The sequence below is a fragment of the Lissotriton vulgaris genome, chromosome 5 (genome assembly GCF_964263255.1).
Source record: "Lissotriton vulgaris chromosome 5, aLisVul1.2, whole genome shotgun sequence".
Lineage (NCBI taxonomy): Eukaryota > Metazoa > Chordata > Amphibia > Caudata > Salamandridae > Lissotriton > Lissotriton vulgaris.
The window spans coordinates 1,248,902,426-1,248,922,578 of record NC_141693.1 but is presented as its reverse complement, the minus strand read 5'-3'; the positions used below and the strand labels follow the sequence as shown (position 1 = coordinate 1,248,922,578).

At 46.3% G+C, this 20,153-nt stretch overlaps 1 protein-coding gene across 1 annotated transcript in view; it reads right to left on the bottom strand.

Moving 5' to 3' along the window:
• Nucleotides 1-20,153, bottom strand: part of DRAM2 (DNA damage regulated autophagy modulator 2) — a 253,651-nt gene that overhangs the window by 91,504 nt on the left and 141,994 nt on the right. Inside the window, exon 3 of the mRNA XM_086923092.1 lies at nucleotides 2,424-2,563. Coding sequence (XP_086779218.1) covers nucleotides 2,424-2,563 — 140 coding nt within the window. The remainder of the gene's footprint in view (nucleotides 1-2,423; nucleotides 2,564-20,153) is intronic.

Below are 20,153 nucleotides of genomic sequence, written 5' to 3'. Positions count from 1 at the left end.
TTGTTTTGAGGACCGACCACAAACCTTTAGTTGACTTATTCACAACAAAGGGGGGTGGTAGGGCCACACCACGGGTTGCCAAGTGGCACTTCAGGTTGCAAGAGTTCCGCTATCGCCTCGAGTACGTGCCTGGTGTAAAAAATCATGTTGCTGATTGCTTGTGTCTAGGTTACCCCTTGGTTCCGAGAGTGATTTTTCTGCGTGTGATGATTTGGAGATGGTGTGTGCTGTGTGTTCTTTAAATGACATTGTTGGCTGTGCTCTTTCAGAGCGTGAGTGGTTAGATGGCACATCTGAGGATGATGTGGTCATGAAGGTCATTGACTATTTATCTCGTATGTGGCCGTGTGACAAGGATTGTCCTTCTGAATCGGTTCCTTATAAAAGAGTCAAAGGCGAATTGTCTGTTGTGGATGGTATGCTACGCAGGGGTGGTTTACTTGTGGTTCCTTTTTCCATTCGGAGCAGAATTCTTAATTTGGCTCACGAAGGCCATCCTGGCATTCGTGCTATGAAGCGTAGCGTTAGACAGGATTTTTGGTGGCCGGCACTTGATAAGGATGTGGAATATTTTGTACGTGACAGTTGTACATTTGTCACTAGTGACAAGTCTCAAGTGACAAGACCTTCTCTTGTTGAACCTATTGTTGTAAAGAATATACCTTGGACTAAACTAGCTTTTGATATTGCTGGTCCTTTTGGTCTCATTGGTTGCTCGCCCAAGTATGCTCTTGTTCTTATTGATTATATGTCTCAATGGCCTGAAGTAAGGTTTGTTGATAATGCCAACTCGTCATACATCATTGGTTTCTTTCTTGATGTTTTTTTTAGGGAGGGTTTTCCAGAAGAACTGGTCTCTGATAATGGCACTCAATTAACTTCATTTGAAATGCAAGGTTTTTTCAAGGATGCGGGGATCAAGCATGTTTGTACATCTCTTTATCACCCACGGAGTAACAATTTGGTTGAATGGTTCAACCGTGTCGTCAAGGAACATGTGCAACTTGCTTTGGTGAATGGGTTGATTTGGCGCAAGGCACTTTGTGATATGTTGTGGGCTGTGAGAACTACTCCTCATGTTAGCATTGGAGTTGCCCAGTTCACTTTACTTCGGGGTAGGGTGGCTGGGTCCAAACTGAATAAAGAGTGGATGTCTAGGAGAATGGTCGATTCCGGTAAATTGTCTGGTGTGACTGATGTCAGAGCTGCTGTACAGTTGAAGTATGACACTAGGCCTGGTGAGTGTTATTCCCTGGATGTTAAAGTGGGTGATTGGGTGACATTCAAAAAACCTGCTTTTCTCCGCAAAGGTGAATCTCGTTTTTCATCTCCAAAAAGGGTGTCTGTGGTAAAAAAAAACAGGTGGTGGTGTTGATGGATGGTAGAGTGTGGAATAAATCTTGCATTTCCATTGTTCCTAAACCTATGGTTGTTGAGGTCAACAGAAGATTGGGCACACATTCCCCTGCCGTTGGGGTGTCCTCTGATGTTTTTGGTAGGGATAATATTGTTCTTTCAGGTCGTGCTCCTCCTAAGAGAGTGTCATCCAGGACAAAACGTTTACCTGTCAAGTTTCATGATTATAATATGGAGTAGTCTGTGGGTGGTATTGTTCTTTCAGGTCATGTTCCTCCTAACAGACTGTCATCCTGGACAAAACGTTTACTTGTCACGTTTCATGATCATAATATGCTGATGTCTGTGTTTATGATATTTCTGTCTTCCTCACTGTTATATGAATCTGTGTTTTCCTCATCTTCCTTTTTCATATTTTCTGTTTCTCTGATCTTTTCTTCTATTTTTACTGTCTTTGGTTATTTTATTGAAGGAGGGGAGGTGTGTTGGGATCTGGTCCTTAATATCTGGGAACCTTGGTGCGTGGAACATATTGTGTGGAGTGTTCTTACATCGACAGTTGCTGCCGGGGAGTCGATGTGGCTGGACTAATAAAGTACTCTCCCTTCACGTATCTGTGTGGAGATTCACTTCCTTTCAGAAGCATTAGCTGAAAAGAGCAGCGATAGCAGACATCCTGATACTCGGCCATGAAAAACGATAAAATCAAAGCATGGGGCTCAACGCAACATAAAGCTGTATCCGATAAGATGCGCTGTTACAACACGCATCCGAGGCAAAGTGTTCACTTTCCTAGAGCTACCGACTGAACAAGTGCACGTGATGCCACAGGCCAACTTTAAGCATATTAATGAACCAACACATTTACAGGCAGCAGCTAGGGGAATTCCAGAAAAGAAATGTTTGTCAATGGGGGTTGGACAAAAATGAAAATAGGCAGAAAGTTAATGAGGTATATACAAGTGTGTACGTGTGAATGTGTTTACATATTTAAAAATACAAATACTTTAAAATTAACATAATTCTCAACCAGTTGTCAGCAGTAAATAAGAAGCCAGAGTACAAACCTGAAAGTTGGCCACGATGCAAAGACCGAAGCAACTGATTAAGCCCAGCACGAGGCCGATTTTGTTCAACTTGGCCATCTTGCGGTCCTCTGCGTTGAGTGCCTCAACTTGTTTGAAACGAATGTAAAAGGTGACGATGCCTGCAAATATATAAGAGGCAGAATCACAAAACAGAGTTCTATATACATTTGCAGATAGTGATATTTGTGTCGCTGGTTCTACATTTGCATCTAGAAGGCACAGTGGCCGCCAACTGATTTTACAGAAATTCTGGTAAATTCCACTAACAATCCATCTGAATTCATAATAATCAAAGAAATGTCGGCGTTTTCCAATATTACATCTTTTTTAAGGTACTGTCTTATTATTTGTTTAACTTTGTTATTCATGTGTTTATTCTTTATACGCGGCATACATATATACCTGTATATTCATGGTCAGAATGTGCTTATATCAGGCAACTCCTGATGTCAGAACTAGCTAGTCAGCTATTGTTGGAAATTGGGTTACTTGTTGACGGGGTTGAAACCCTACTGAAGTAGCACCAACCATTTCTGTTAGGGTGAAGTTACTAGGAACCCTAAATTAACCACTTTGGTAGCTTGGCCCAAAGCAGTCAGGCTTAACTTAGAGGCAATATGTAAACACGACACAAAACAAAACAATCCTCACAACAATTTAGAAAAATAGAGTAAAATGTAACACATTTTCTTAGACCAAAATGACAAAAATCAAATCAGTAAAACCAGAGATATGCAATTTTAAAGATTTAAGTGAAACTAGTGCTTAGAAGCAGAAAGTGTCAACTGTGGATATCTGGTCGCACCGGACCGGTAAAAAGACACAAGTTCAGGTCAACTGCAAAGGAACGCATGCCGGATACAGGGACCCACTTAAGCTCACTGCATAAAATACTTTAAATCCTGGTATGCAGAGTGTTTCAAGATCAGAGGAAGATGCGGGGAAGCTATAGGGCAACAAAGTGGAGTCCTGCATCATCATCAAGGTTGCCATAGATGAGGGGCGTGCAATGCAAAGTCCGACGTCAAGGTTGCGTTGCACAGCGGCAGTTGTAAAGAAGCATCAGGGCTGTGATGTAAAGTTCAGTCCCTCACTGCAGATGAGGATAGCAGATGGGGAATCCCTCAATTGGAGGGTCCCACTGTGAAGAAATGGACAGCTGCAGCAATACAATTAACGGCTATGTGCCTAGGCAGAGGGTTTAGAGCAGCCAACGGAAGAACTCCTTCTGATCGCCAAAGAGCATCCACCTCGATAATGGAAGGCATAGTAGCCAAATCGATTACTTGTTAGTGGATATGAGAGCATGGCACTATCTGGTAGATATGGTTATTAAACCTAGGCCGGAGAGCGACCATAATCCTCTTTGTTCAACCTTTCAGGTTTATAAGAGGGTCAGAGGGGGAATAGAGACATTATATATAGTCTCCTCAAATAACATGCGCCACATTAAATGGGGTAAATTCATTGAGAATACCATGAAATTAGAGGCACTTAAATCTAAGGTGGTCAGTGAGCTAGCCCTCTTGACACCACAAACCTGCAGCTTGGATTTCCCTAAAATAATGCTAGAGGCACACACAAAACTCTTTTCAAGCCTTAAAGCCTTTTTTAGTAAAACTACCAAACTGGTCAAGGGAGGGAAAAGGTCATATATGGTCAGATGGTATACCGAGGCATGAAAGCTGGCCCGCAGGAATTTGAGTGTAGAACTTAGGTAAAAAAAACCCTGCAAAGTAAGAGAGGCAAGGGATCTATACAGACGTACACAAAGCACAGCGAAAAGACAATGGGACGAAGACAGATGGCGGGATCTGAAGTCAGCATGCTCTGCAAAAGATTCCAAGCGTTTTTGGGATATTATGAAATGGGATAGGGGAGGAGTGGCAGAACCCCCGCAAAACAATGTTGCTAAATCCGAGTGGGTGGACTTTTTCAAACCCCAATATGCCTGTAGTGAAAAGGGGGGAGAACCCCCACCAGCACCATCCGTCATTTACCAATCCCAGCCCTTCACCCTAAAGGATGTGAGCACAGCGTTAGATTGTGTAACTAATGGTAGATCCCCGGGCATGGACGGCATTCCTGCCGATGTTTTTTTAAGCGACAGGATGACTTGGTGCCAATACTTTTTATTACTAGCCAATGCTGTGGCAAAGGGTGCACCGATTCCTTCCTCATGGAAAGGAGCCGAATTTATACCAGTCTATAAGAAGGGTGATAAATTCCTCCCAAGTAACTATAGACCAATTAGTCTAATAGACTCAGCTCAAAAACTGGTTGGTCGACTAGTTCAAAATAAAATACAAATATGGGTAGAGGAACACAATGTTTTATCCCATTTTCAAGCAGGTTTTCGTCCCAGCACCAGCTCTGTAGACCAGGTCTTTTACTTTATTGCACCGTACTAGAGGAACGTTGTGTTATCTAAGGGGCCACTTTACGCAGTTTTTGTTGACCTCAAATCAGCTTTTGATTTAGTCCCTCGTCCTATGTTGTGGAAGGTCCTAGCTGATCAAGGGATGCCCCCCGAGCTGTTGACCCTCGTTGTCCGGTTGCACGAGAACAACTTTGCTAGAGTTAGATGGGGAGCTGAGGGTGAGGACACGGAAGCATTCCCTGTTGAGCGAGGTGTCCGACAGGATGCGTCTTGGCTCCTACATTATTCTCACTATACATTAATGGTATAGTGGATCACCATTGTAGTTCTCCTATAGATGCGCCTGTCCTAGCGGGGATCCGTGTTCCAGTCCTCATGTTCACGGACGACACGCTGATCCTCTCGCGCACGCCAAGTGGGTTGCAGAAGGCTGTTAATGCATTCGGGTATTCTGTGAATTGCGTGGATTTGAGATTAACACCTCAAAAACCAAGTTCATGTCCTTGAACCAGCGGAAAAAATTCAAAGATAAAATTATCTTTAACAATATCCCCCTTGAGGAAATGTAGGCTTTTACCTACTTGGGTATCTCACTGCAGAGTAACATGGGTTGGAAATGCCACAGACATGGCCACCTTGAAATTTCATCAACTTGCGGGAGTCCTATCCTCCAAACACAAATCTTCCTTCACAAAGCCCAATACACCTGCTTTGGAGATTTATCAAACAAAAGTATCAAGCGCCACTTTTTATGGATCAGAGCTCTGCGGATTTTCTAACCTAACCCAACTAGCAATATCAGAGAGAAAAATTCTACGAGGGCTGGTTGGCACCCGACAAAGCACCCCTACAGTCCCGCTGCTATTTGATCTAGGCAGGAAAAACGTGGTTGACATAGCGAGACTGAGGCCACTATTGTACTGGAGGCGTATTTGCACCACCCCAGAATTGGCTCATTATGCCATAGCTTTGAGAGATGTAATGAAGGCAGACAGATTCCATGAAATTCAGTGGCTCAATGAATTAAGATCACTTCTAAAAGATTTGGAACTCACTCAACTATGGGAAGACCCTGACCCGACAACATTCCCATCAAAAAAGCAATCGAAAGACAAATATTGGGAAATGGTCTGGGAGAGAGTCCACATGTGTAGCACCAGCACCAACTTAACAAGTTGCTTCCTTGATTTTAAACCACGTCCCCATTGTAAGGCATATTGGGATGTCATAGAAAGCCCACAAGATCGTAAATTGTATTTTCAATTTAGAATCAGGACACTTCCTGTAAAAGCTTTTAGCTCTAAATGGGCATCATCAAGAGGTGACAAATGTCCTAACTGTAAAAACAAGGTTGAGTCCATAGCACATATATTTTTTGAATGTCCCCTCTATTGTGCTCCGCGTCGTAAATGGCTAAAACCCATCTGTTTAAATCTGGGTACACGGAAGCACATAGAAGCTTTAAGAATACTAGAGTCTGACTGCTCACCCTGTATTGCGGTAGCAATTGCAAAATTTTGAAAGTGGGCGTGGATTATACGCACTCGCACTTTCCTTCCTAATGATGATAGTTAGTAAATCACTTGTGCTTTATATGAAACTTTGTCTTAGCATGTAGAATTTTTTTAATCAATGATAGATGACTTGTTTTTAAGAAATTGATTGCATTGTAAATTGACAGATTTAATGAATGTAATAATCTTTTAGTATGTGTTGTCTATGTATTATTTATAGTGTAATGTAGAGCATGTCTTGTGTGTTGCTTTTATGACAATCTGTCGAATAAGGCTTTTGAATTTGAATTTGTAAAGTTCTGCATTGTCATTGAGGATGCCGTCAAAAGGGAGATCTTGTGATGTGAAGGCCTGTGTGCTGAGTCAATTCTGCTCACAGGACCAGTAGCAGCTGCTATAATTGCTTAGTGGTGGGGCGGAGGGAAATCCAACAAAAAATTTAAAATAATTAACATCACACTAACCTGCCACTCCTACGGCTGCCTCCTTGCTTCTCTCCTCCGACATAACATTCTCAGCATGAGAGAAGCATTGAGATTGCTCTGAGCGGCTTTGATTGCTGCTCAGACAGTGTATTGAGGCCTGCAGTGATTTTCCAACCCAGACTGATTCACGCACGCACACATTTCAAACACTAACATTCCATCATGCAGTCATTCTGGCTGAGCGGCAGGATACCACACTTCAGGCTATTTTAATTTTATATTCCTTAGAAATATCAGTCCGTTTTTCTAATACACTACCTCATGGCTGTTTAGGGCATACCCTAAGGGTTATGTATATGTGTTAAAAAGGAAGCTTTAGGCCTGGCAAAGTTTTATTTTGATGCTGCGAAACTGAAGCTTAAACTGCACACACCGGTTGCTATGGTAGACCTGGGACACGTTTAAAAGGCTACTTAAGTGAGTGGCAAAATCAGTGCTGAACACCCACAAGTAGCATTTAATTCACTGGTCCTGGGTACCAGAACTGATGCAGTGCCCTTCCACACGACACAAGAGCTGATCTGACAATCGGTGACGATGTGGGGACCCAACTGCGAGGTTCGATGACACAGAGCCGATCTGCAGTCCCGACTGCGTGGTTTGATGACAATGCAGCGCCGGTACGCGGACACCGCTGCGAGGCTCATGGAAGGTGCAGCTTCTGCATCGTGAGGGGTTTGGAGACGACACAGGACATGTCCGCGAGGCTCAACTACGCAGCATCGACACGACTGCGTGAATTGGCACTGATGCACTGAGTCTTTGACGCTGATGCTTGCTCCATCCAAGGTACTCTTTCAGTGAGCCCTGCGTGACCTCGTAGCTGGCCTACCCTAAAGCGAGGTCAGCCTGAACTTGCAATATACTCCAGTCAGTTTAGTCTTTAAAAATTCTTATCTCAAATTTTACTGATATGATTTTTGCCATTTTGGTCTTGCTTTTCTCTATTTTTCAACATTGGTGTGGAGACTTTTTGTGGTGTTTTCGCTGTGTTACTGTAATTAAAGTGTTGCACAAATACTTCACACATTGCCTCTTAAGTGAAGCCTGACTGCTCTCTGCCAAGTTACCAGAGGGTGAGAATGCACTACTTTTTTTTTTTATAGGAGAAGTAACACATCCAGGGGGGACAAGCCCCCCCCCTTACCCCTTCCTGAGGAAGCTCATGTACATTGCCCATAAACACTACATAGGGGTTTGCTGCCGGTGGGAGATTTATTCCCGGAAGAGGGGCTGAACTGGCTGCACTTTTGTTCAAGATATTTTCTGGTAGGGGAAAGGCAGAACAGTGTCCAATACTCAATGTCACAGACGATATAGCTGGCCCTGCAGCTGATCTCTGTATTGGTTTGCCAGTGTCACTATTTACTACAATTGGTTGTTCAGGAAACAGTTTGTGTTGATGCGAAAGAACAGCCCAGACGTTTTCAATTGCATTCGTGCGAGAATTGTGTTTGTGCAATATCATTATTTAACAGAGTTTTTATGTTTTCCTCCATTGCTGCACATTTTTCAAAAATCTGACTCAATTTTTGGTTCAGTAGGTCAACCAGATGACCATTTATGCTGGCTCATGTGTCCCTGCCCCATTTAATCGTCCGTTTAATCTGTTTTTTATTTTCCTGGGCCCTGCTCGTGGTGGTCAATTTGGATTTTTGGGTCCTTTTCCTTCGCTTTGCAGTGACCAAATCAATAATTTGTGGCCTAAGATCTATCCTCTTACTCCGTCCCCTCTCCAATCCAAATTCTCAGGTAGAACAGTATTGTCACATTCTATTTGTAGAGTTTGCAGAATGTGTGAGGAGGCTGATGGTGTCAGGTCTACTGGATTTGCTAGTGAAGGCTGCCTTGGTGACCTCAATGAACCCGGTGGCAGTAACAAGGAAAAATCCTCAGCTGTCATGGAGAGTCGGCGTTCTACTATATCTTGTTCAAGACAAGGTCCACTGCTCGCACCAATAATTATCTATTGCTCTCCTGGTTATAACTGGTAAGGTGGCCACAGCCAGAGTAGCAGTTTTTTTTCTCCAGATAATTGCTAGTGCACTGACCTTCACACACGTGGGCAGAGTAACCGGACAATCCCTTTTTATTATGTAGAAGTCGCTGCCTATATCATGCTGAGCACCAACCCAGGGGATGTCGGGACTTACTGGAAGTGGCAATAGGATTAACTCCCTGGGAAATGTTTTGGATTTTACCCAAGATATGTCAACGTTGAATCTTCTTTCTTAAATTAAGGTCACTTTCCAGGGAATGTTAAAAGCTATGTTTTTAATATTACGCAACATGTTACGCTTATCCAACTGCTCAAATCCATCAATAAATCATTACAGGATGACGAAAAAGATGTTCTGGGAGGAGAAGGGTGTTATCCTCAAATATGGCCCTCAGTCCATTCCCCAAGATGAGGTACACTCAGCCGCTAATAGTGTTACTAGTAGGATCTTTGTATCAACATGTCCCTATCTAGTCTTGAGGACAGGAAGTGTATTTGGGAACAAAATAATTCTATACAGATGTGGTGTTGTCTCACTGTGGGCAGGAGGGAGAAGGAAAGATCAAGAAAGGAGGGGTGGTAGAAATTGTAAGGACGGTTTGAGATTAGGTGATATAGCCCCTCTCAGCCAAGCTGTTAGATCACCACCTGTAAGGGCTTTCACTAATAGGGAAAAAAGGGAAGAATTGCAGAAAAATGTGCCACTGAGGAGAAATTTGGCAATAAGGAATGGAAGCCCCAAGAAAAGAGTTTGGAAAATGGGAGAAGGAAAAGCAAGGAATATACAACAGTGGTGAAGGAGTGTGTTGGGGTAACACAAACAAAAATGTTAGGAATGATAGGAATGCCAAACACAGCAAAGGCCCTAGGGGGAGATCCTCTCCCAACTTGGTAGGACGGTGTACTGAGTATCCTTAGCAGGCCCTAATAGTGTTGCCCTAGGTCAGGTTGGTTATGACTGTAAGCAGATGAGACCTTCAATACTATGCCTAAAAATGCAATCTTGAAAGAGCAGAAGGCAAACAGCAACTTACCCCTTAATAGATCTAAACTGCTAAATATATTTGCCAACATTAAAAGGCTAAGGAATATCTCTACAAAGGACTTGGAATTGGTTGGCTTTAGGGAGATCACCAGGGAAGAAGAAACCAGAGTTTTGTTTTCTTTGGAGGAAACAAAGAATTAAGTGGAAGTGTCTGGTTCAGCCCTGTTGTCTAACTGAATTAGTCTCTGAAAAGAAAAAGAGGAAACAAAGTTATTCACATTTTTATGTGAAGAAGGGTGTTAAAACAGAGCTAGGTCTATTTTGCTAGGGCTCTAGGCGTAAATCAGAGATCAGATTTTAGGAGGAGTTGGTGGGAACATGATGGTTCACAAGAAGGAATAGTTACCATAACATTCTCTAATGATAGAGCTATGGGGTTAAGGAATCAAAACATGACCGCTGGAAGTCTGGCGAGTCAAGGAGGGAAAGTATCCACGGAACACATGGGTATATCCCCTGAGCAAAGAGTGTTATTCTTTTAAAAAAAAACTCAGGATGATTACCTTCCGCCATGGAGCTGTGGAGCGGCAGATGAGATTGATTGGTAGGGGACAGGGCAGCCACAGCCCGTTCATCTCCTGGTATGGAACATTCATGGATTCAAAACATTTACAGAAATGGAAAATCAAAGAGAGACCTTAACGAAATATTCCATATTGTTCCTCCAGAAAAGCTGGCTGTGGGAGTGCCCTGCAGTGGAGGGTTTTGTTGCCATAGCTCTAAATGCCAAGGCCTCACCAGAGGAGGATCACTGGGTGGATTGTTAACACTGGTCTCAGTCCGCTGTGGGAGGAAAGTAACTAAGCTCCAAATAACTTTCATATGGATCCTTGCTTGTCTAATAGACATGTATACCAATACAGAGGGGTCAAAGCAGATGATATGTCTAAATGTGTATGTACCTCCAATTCGCCCACTGCCTGAGTGTGAGCTGTTGAATCTGGTTAATGATGTAAAAAAGTTGAATCGTGTCTTCCCAGAAGCTTTGTTGGTGGTAGAGGGAGATTTAAATATCCCAGAATGCATTTTCTCAGAAAGCACTGGGGAAGGAGATGTGAAGGTTCTACACTGTCTAGTTGAACTGAATTTGATAAATGTAAAAGGCAGGTGCCATGATGATATTTCAGCTGGGAAAGTATTTAAACACAGTAGTAGTAAATTACCCATTGATTATGTGATGGTTCCAGCTCACCAGTTCCAACCTGTGGATAATTTTAGAGTTCTAGATAAGGGGCTCATCGATAATTTTGCTCTTGGCTTGAAGTTTAGAGGCTTTTATACAACGTCCAAATGCCGCTAGTGACCTGGAGGTTGTTTATCACATGAGAATTAAAGTCCAGATTATGGAAGAGGTACTAAAAGCTCTCTCTTTAGTCGAATTTGAACCTTTCTATTTAGAAATAGGACAAGATGCACTAGATTTGTATGATATTTTAACAAAACAACTGCTAGCACAGTTTAAGCTAGTAAAAGGAGGCCCACACCCAAATTATAGGAGGGTAGAAGGGCGGTAAGGAGCCGCCGCTACTCGAAGCTATATTCAAGGAATATCAGTTTAAGAACTAAAATGGTAGCAGCGAAAATTGCTTGACAAACATGATCTGCTCCCAAAAGGAGAGAGTTCTTTAGGTTAAACAGGGAGGAAATGCTAACGACCTTGGTTGACAGGGATAGCAAGCAGTTTTGCCAACTAATGAACTCTGTAACTCTCTCGTCGTCATTCTCTCTTGAGGCCCAAATAAGTGAGGAAGACTGGTTTGTTTTTATTGCCTCTTTATACAAGGGTGAAACTCCTGAGAATATATTAGCGGTGCAGGCCTGTTCTGAAGTAGATTCTGAAGTGATCGCTAGTGCAGAGATGGGAGTAGTCCTGTCGGAAATCATTCGTAATATGAAAGCTACTAGGGCAGGTGGTCCAGATTGTCTTTCATCTGTGATATTTAAAAAATATCCAAGGATATGGGGATCCATATTGAGCAGGTTTTTCAAATGGGTAACATTGACTGGTTTCTTCCCTGAATTTTGGAAGGAAGCTATATTGTACCCCATTCAAAAAAAGGGCAAGATGGAGCCACCTGCTAATTATCACCTAATTTCTGTTGTAGATATCCCGTACAAACTGTAAGCCCAAACATTGTTAAAATATCTAGCGGTCTGTGCCTTCAATACTGGATTGATTCCAGTGGCGCAGGAGGCTTTAGGCCGAGGCACTCCAAGATGGACCACTGTTTCACGCTGTAGGGGGGTCAAAAAGAAGTCAATGGAGTCTGAATGTGACCTCTCCTGCTCTTTCGACAGGGTTGACAGAGGCACGCTTTGGCATAAACTACAGCAGTGGAAGATATCTGGGGCACTGTTGCACCTGGTGATGAAGTTCCATAGTGGTAACTGGGTACAGATTGGCCTTGATCGGCATGGAAGCCTGACTAGGAATATTCTGGTTAAGAGCGGTTTGTGACAGGTGCGTTTTAGCACCTCTGCTGTTTAGTCTCTTCATTGCAGACCTCCCCAGACTTTGCGTGATACGCATGGTTTTTCACCAAAAGTTGGAGGTAGGCATATTAGTTGCCTCATGTACAAAGATGATCTGGTGGTGATGGACCTCACAAGCCTATAGAGCTGCAAAAGAAACTAAACGCCCTATATGCCTACCGTCTTGAAAACAAATTAATGATAAATGTTGACAAGACAAAAACAGTGTTTTTTGTTAAGAGGAAAAGGGAAATGTCCCTGCTATAACACCTGCCATGTAGGGCCTTGGGCATTTATAGTGGGTTGGGCACATCCAGGCCCTGCTACCAGACTGTGTGCAGGGGGGTTTGGTGGGCCAGTCAGTTGGGCATAGCTTCACTCGTAGTCCTCCAGCCAACACCAACTGTGCACCAGTCAGGTACTGGGTATGCGATGGGTTCAACTATAATCTACCTCGCTCCCTGGTATGCACCTTTACAGCAACAATTAATGTATGATGGCTTTAGAGGTAGCTCCTCAGGTGAAGAGGAACAAATTAGAGAGACAAAAGGAGAGAGATGAAGATTTTACTCCACACATCATTTCTGATATGTTTATTTTCAGTAGTTTGTAAGTATCACAGAATATCAGCATGTACTCATCTCTCACTGGTAGCATATAACTGTCATAGGTAAGTATGTGCTATAGCACTTAAACACATGTAATACAATGTGTTCCCCTTTGTTGTTCGGACTCTCTGGATTCTATTCAGCAGGTCACAGTGAGCCAAGGGCTGATGGAAAGAAGAAGGAAATGAACGTCAGAAATATGACAAATACAGCAGGTGGAGGAATAACGGAGACCAGGAATTGAAAGACAAGTAGGACTGAGAGAACAAGCAGAGCAACGTGAAAAGAAGAGACCCCTGAGGAAACTGATAAGGAAGGAAACAAGACACAGGCTGGTGAACAAACTAAGATGAAAGTGGACAAGACACGCTACGCAATTAATACCAAATATCAAAAGGCGCCTGTGACGGTGACGGATCCACGTCCCCTACCTTGTCCAGGCGGCCTCGTCCCTCGAAGCCCCGGACCTCGCCATTCGATCCCGTGGCGTCCATAGCGACCCGGACTCCACCCCTCTCTCCGTCTTTGCAGGAGCCAATAGCAACAAGCAGAAAACCGGAAGGACTCGCCAGTAACCCCGGAAGTCCCTTCCCCAATCCCGAGGCGGAGTGCGGAAAAGTAGGAATCGAAGGGAGGAGTGTGTTCAAGCAAGAGGACTCGTGGCAGGAGACAGCGTGCGGAGAACCTACGGAGACGAGAGGTGAAGCGGAAGAAGAAGACGAAGTCTGAACCGAGGACTGGTGGAGTCCGGTGGAGGAGGCTGGAGAGCGGCCGCAACTCGCGGGAGAGTTGCGGCGGGGCAAGTGAGTACCGATTCCCCTTGTATAGAGAGTGTAAATATTAGCGTGTAAATTAGAGAAGTGTGGCTCAATGGTTAGAGCGGCAGACCCTGATGCAGAAGTCTGGCCGGGACCAGGGTTCAATTCCCAACGCGGCAGGGTCTTGGGCTCAATGTTCACGGACTCGATAATTCTCGCCTCGGTGCCTACTCTAATCATGGGTCCCCACTCTGCAACTCTGGGCAATAGCTTGCTTAATCTCCACAACGGCCCTAAAGCGCTGGGATGCCTGGTTTCACCTTGGGGGTGCCCAGTAGGGAGCATCTCACAGGGAAAGCCAGGACGGGTTCCACAGCGGTATACAGCGCCAAGATGCCTGTCAGGTGATAGTGCGCTTTACAAGTATACATACATTTACATTTATATTACAATTAGTCAAACCCCCCCCCACCTTGCACCCAGCACTGTAGAACTGTATATTACCCATGTGAAGTCACAGGCACAGTTGTATATAAAGTCCCACACTCCCCCGGCAGTTAGTGACCCTTCTGCCCTCCCATTCTTCTTCTTTCCCCTTCTTGACCCGTCCCCTACCTTCCTCAAGTTCGCTCAAAGTCCCGCACCCCCTTAGTGAAGGTATACGGCATCAGCCTGTTATAACTCGTCGGACTAACGGCCCTCTTTCTCTCTCCTTCCCATACCTCAGAGGAACTGCCATCCTGGGGACCAACCGACTAATCCCTCTGGAAGAAGCCCTCAACACGACTTCCTGCCAAGAGCCATCGTCTCGACATCGGGCCAAGCACCGCTTCAGGACACTGTTCTCCCTCCCCCCCCTTCGAACTCTGTATTGACAATAAAAACCAGCTAAGAGATAGCCAACCATATACGGGCTCCACGCCTGTTACTCCGGTCCGCCCAAACCCCACGATCACAGTTGGTGTCAGAGGTGGGATTATCCAGAAGCATGGAGGCTGCTGTTAAGAAATTGGCGGAGACTCAGGAGCAACTGGGGAAGATGATGGAGCAGTTCCTCAAGACAGCCGAGGATGACCGAGGACAACTACACAATGTCCTGAAAGGCCAGGGTGCAGCCCAAGACAAAGCATTAGGCAAGCTCACCGACGTACTAGGTCAACAAAGACCTGTCACTTCTCTTCCCTCTGTGGTCCTACAAAAGTATGTACCAGGAGAAGACCCGGACTTCTTCTTCACTAATTTTGAACGGCTGGCCCAAGCCGCCGCTTGGCCCCCTGACCGTTGGGGTCACTATCTGGGTCCTCTACTGACCGGCGAGTTACAAGCAGCCTCCCAACAGGCCAATATCTAGGGACAGACCCCTTATGTGGACATCAAAACATGTGTCCCAGCGCGCCTGGGTATTGATGACGAAACCTATAGGGTGAGGCTGCGCCAGGCCAGAGAAGGGCCACAAGAAACCCCTCGGGCCCTGTCTTTTCGCATCAAAGATCTGGCCGATCGCTGGCTACGACCTACCACAGCCACAAAAGAAGACATACTCTCTAAAATATATCTGGAACAGTTTTTGGCGTCTCTACATCCTGCCACCCAAAAATGGGTTCGTCAACACGCCCGCCTCACGCTGGAAAACACGATAGAGATCGCTAATGCCTACAGTCGAGCACAAGACTTCCAGAAACCGAAAGAGGAACATACCCACCGACACCAAACACATAGCCCGAGACCTCTTATTCCCAAGAAACCGGAGCCCGCTCCCCTGTTTCCTTACCCTGTTATGCCTCGACCACCTCCACCCGGACCTCAGTGTTATCACTGCGGGGGATATGGACACATCGCCCGAGTATGCCCCCAGAAAGAAGAACCGATGGAGGTGGGTCTAGCCCGGAACTTTGTTTGCCGCATGGCAGAAGCTACCCCTCCCAAATTTCGTTGCCCGGTGAGAGTGGATGGACACTCGGTTCTAGCCCTTGCTGATACGGGCTGGAGGCAGAGCGTGCTCCGGCCCCAAGAGCTGCCAACCCCGGTGGGACCAGTGACCGGTACAGTAGCCATCCAGTGCGTACACGGTGATACGAAACTGTACCCTACCGCCCGACTTCGGGTTCAACACCCCATGGACCACGGAAGCACGCTGACTGTTGGTCTAGTACCTACCCTCCCGGAACAGGTAATACTGAGTAGCGACTACGCCGGTCTTCCCCATCTTCTCCATGATACGACAGACTCCTTGAAAAAGTGGTGGTCCGAAGCCCCGTTTCCCCAAGGCCATCCGTCCCCCGAAACAACAGCCAGACCCTACAAAACAAAAACCCAAAAGAAGAAAGAGAAGAGGAACTATGCTACAGCTTTCCCCGTTCATTTGGAAGAACACCCCTGGGAAACAGACAGGGAATTCCGCGCAGCACCACAGGAAGACCCCGTCCAGAAGAGGCGTGGGGGCGTGCCTTGGACAATGAAGACCCCTACAAGTAGGTCCCTACTTCTATAAAAAGAACGGACTTTTGTATAGAAAGGGAAGGGCCCAACAAACACCTCAGTTGATAATCCCAGGACCCTTCCGCGATAAGGTGTTGTTTCTCGCCCACAGTCACTTACAGGGGGCCACTTTAGCGATGAGAAGACTGGTCAGACGATCCTGGAAAAGTTCTATTGGCCAGGCGTCGACCAGCAAGTGAAGCAGTACTGCCGTGCATGTCCGATCTGCCAAAAGAACAGTAGATATCGACCCACCCCCCGAGTGCCTCTCAACCCCTGCCCCTTATGGACATACCCTTCAGTAGGGAAGAGATGGATATTTTAGGCCCCATGTTACCTTCCAGAAGCGGGTGTCGATATGCCTTAGTCCTGGTCGACTACGCCACCCGTTTCCCCAAAGCCATACACCTACGACAACCCACCACCCAGAACATAGCCAAAGCTTTGATCTCGATCTTCTCTAGGGTAGGCTTACCTAGAGAAATCTTGACCGACCAGGGGACCCCCTTTGTATCCTCTCTCATGAGACAGGTGTGTTCCCAACTAGGTGTTAAGCAGATAAGAACCTCCACATACCATCCCCAAACGGATGGGCTTGTTGAGCGATACAACGCCACTCTAAAGACCACCTTGAAGAAATTATTGGCCCTTGAGAGCAAAAGGTGGGAGGAGATGTTGCCCCTAGCTTTATTTGCGATCCGCTGCAAGGTGCAGAGCAGCACGGGGTTTTCGCCTTATGAGCTTTTATATGGGCGTCCCCCACGAACCCTGTTAGACATGGCCAGAGAAGCCTGGGAGACCGAACCTGACCGAACCAGACCCCTCCCTGAGTACGTGGAAAACCTCAGGACCCATCTGGGACAAATAAGGGACATCGTGAGACAGAACATGGTGACTGCACAAGCAGCCCAGAGACAACAATATGATAAGGGCACAAAACCAAGGTCCTTTAAACCTGGAGACCTGGTGCTCCTCCTCATGCCTTCCTCAGACCACAAATTGCTGGGACAATGGCAGGGCCCTTTTTCGGTCCTACGACAGGCAACACCGGTTACCTATGAGATAGAAACAGACCCCACCCGGCACACCTCCCAGATATACCATGTAAATCATTTAATGGAATGGGTAGGCCCTCGCCCGTTCTGTCCGGTACGGAACCAGAAACCGTCCTGTCCTATGAGATCTGTATGGATCCAGAATTGACGGAGAAGCAGAAACAAGAACTCCGCTACTCCTTGAGGCCACTACAAAAGGTGTTCTCATCCTACCCTGGTCCCTCCTCCGTTATTGAGCATGCCATCCAAACGGAACCCGGTAAAACCCAAAAGAAGAAAGAGAAGAGGAACTATGCTACAGCTTTCCCCGTTCATTTGGAAGAACACCCCTGGGAAACAGACAGGGAATTCCGCGCAGCACAACAGGAAGACCCCGTCCAGAAGAGGCGTGGGGGCGTGCCTTGGACAATGAAGACCCCTACAAGTAGGTCCCTACTTCTATAAAAAGAACGGACTTTTGTATAGAAAGGGAAGGGCCCAACAAACACCTCAGTTGATAATCCCAGGACCTATCGGGTCCCTGAGGCCCGCAGAGCCGTCATTAAGGATGAAATAGCCCAGATGCTGCGCATGGGGATCATAGAACCTTGTATTAGCAGTTGGAATTCGCCTATTGTGTTGGTGCCAAAACCTGACGGGTCGATCAGATTTTGCATTGACTTCCGCGAGGTCAATATGATCTCATCCTTTGATACCTACCCTTTGCCTCGTGTTGATGAGATGATTGAGCGTATAGGGAAGGCTAAGTACCTATGCAAGGGCTATTGGCAAATCCCATTGAGAAACGAGGACAAAAAGAAAACTGCATTTTCTACGCCCAAAGGTATGTTTCAGTTTACGGTGTTGCCCTTCAGTCTTCACGGCGCCCCTGCCACTTTTCAGAGGGCCATGAATCAGGTGTTACGGCCTCATTCCCGATACGCGCGGGCCTATTTGGATGACATAATCATCTACAGTGACGACTGGGACCAACACCTGCACCACCTACAAAAAGTTGTCGGCACCTTGAATTCATTCGGGTTCACCATTAACCCCTCAAAGACCACCTTAGCCGCCCAAACAGTCAAGTGCCTGGGTTATCTTTTAGGCGAGGGAATTATCCGACCCCAAAACAATAAAATCACCGCCATACAGTAGATCTCTTTCCCCCGAACACGAAAAGAGCTGCACGCATTTTTAGGTCTCTTAGGGTACTATAGGCGATTCATCCCTAATTTTTCCCAGACCGCAGCACCCCTAAACGATCTCTTAAAAAAGTCTACAAAGACAAAAGAGGCTCTGAGACACCCTGACCCCTCTTGGCTACATGCATTTAACACCCTTAAGCAGTCCCTGATGTCTGGTCCTGTGCTTATCAGCCCGGACTATTCCCTGCCCTTTATTCTCCAAACTGACGCTTCGGAACAGGGCTTGGGGGCAGTCCTATCTCAGAAGGACCACAACGGGGAGGAACGACCCATCCTCTTTTTGAGCAGAAAATTGTTTCCAAGAGAGACGAACTACGCCGTAGTAGAAAAAGAGGCTCTGCCCATTAAATGGGCTGTAGAAAGCCTCCGCTACTACCTGGACAGACGGGATTTTGTCCTGTACACCGACCATGCCCCGTTGGAATGGATGGCCCGTATACAAAGGACACAACAACCGCGTCCTTCGTTGGCTCTTATCCCTACAACCCTATAGGTTCAGGACTTTCCACCGGAAAGGCGTGGATCAGGGTAATGTCGATTACCTCTCCCGTTACCCTCACCCTCCAACCCTATCAAGAAGGACAGCTAGGGAGAGGGGATGTGACGGATCAACGTCCCCTACCTCGTCCGGGCTGCCTCGTCCCTCGAAGCCCCGGACATCGCCATTCGATCCTGTGGCGTCCATAGCAACCCGGACTCCACCCCTCTCTCCTTCTTTGCAGGAGCCAATAGCAACAAGCAGAAAACCGGAAGGACTTGCCAGTATCCCCGGAAGTCCCTTCCCCAATCCCGAGGCGGAGTGTGGAAAAGCTGGAATCGAAGAGAGGAGTGTGTCCAAGCAGGAGGACTCGTGGCAGGAAACAGCGTGTGGAGAACCTACGGAGACTAGCGGTGAAGCGGAAGAAGAAGACGAAGTCTGGACAGAGGACTGGTGGAGTACGGTGGAGGAGGCTGGAGAGCGGCCGCAACTCGCGGGAGAGTTGCGGCTGGGCAAGTTAGTACCGATTCCCCTTGTACAGAGAGTGTAAATATTAGCGTGTAAATTAGTCAAACCCCCCCCCCACCTTGCACCCAGCACTGTAGAACTGTATATTACCCGTGTGAAGTCACAGGCACAGTTGTATATAAAGTCCCACACTTCCCCGGCACTTAGTCACCCTTCTGCCCTCCCATTCTTCCTCTTTCCCCTTCTTGACCCGACCCCTACCTTCCTCACGTTCCCTCAAAATCCCGCACCCCCTTGGTGAAGGTATACGGCATCAGCCTGTTATAACTCGTCGGACTAACAGCCCTCTTTCTCTCTCCTTCCCATATCTCCGAGGAACTCCCATCCCGGGGACCAACCGACTAATCCCTATGGAAGAAGCCCTCAACACGACTTCCTGCCAAGCACCTTCCCTCCGCAAAGAGCCATCGTCTCGACATCGGGCCAAGCACCGCTTCAGGACACTGTTCTCCCTCCCCCCCTTCGAACTCTGTATTGACAATAAAAACCGCCTAAGAGATAGCCCACTATATACGGACTCCACGCCTGTTATTCCGGTCCGCCCAAACCCCACGATCACAGTGCCATTCCTGGATCTAAATAATTGTCTGGTGACGTTCACATTAAAGACCTTGATCTGAACAATGAACCAAACATCTTGCTTTGCACTAACACCCCAACTGCCACACGTCGATCTGCTGTAGATATTTTACTGCATAACTAAGTTTACAAATTGAAGTTGA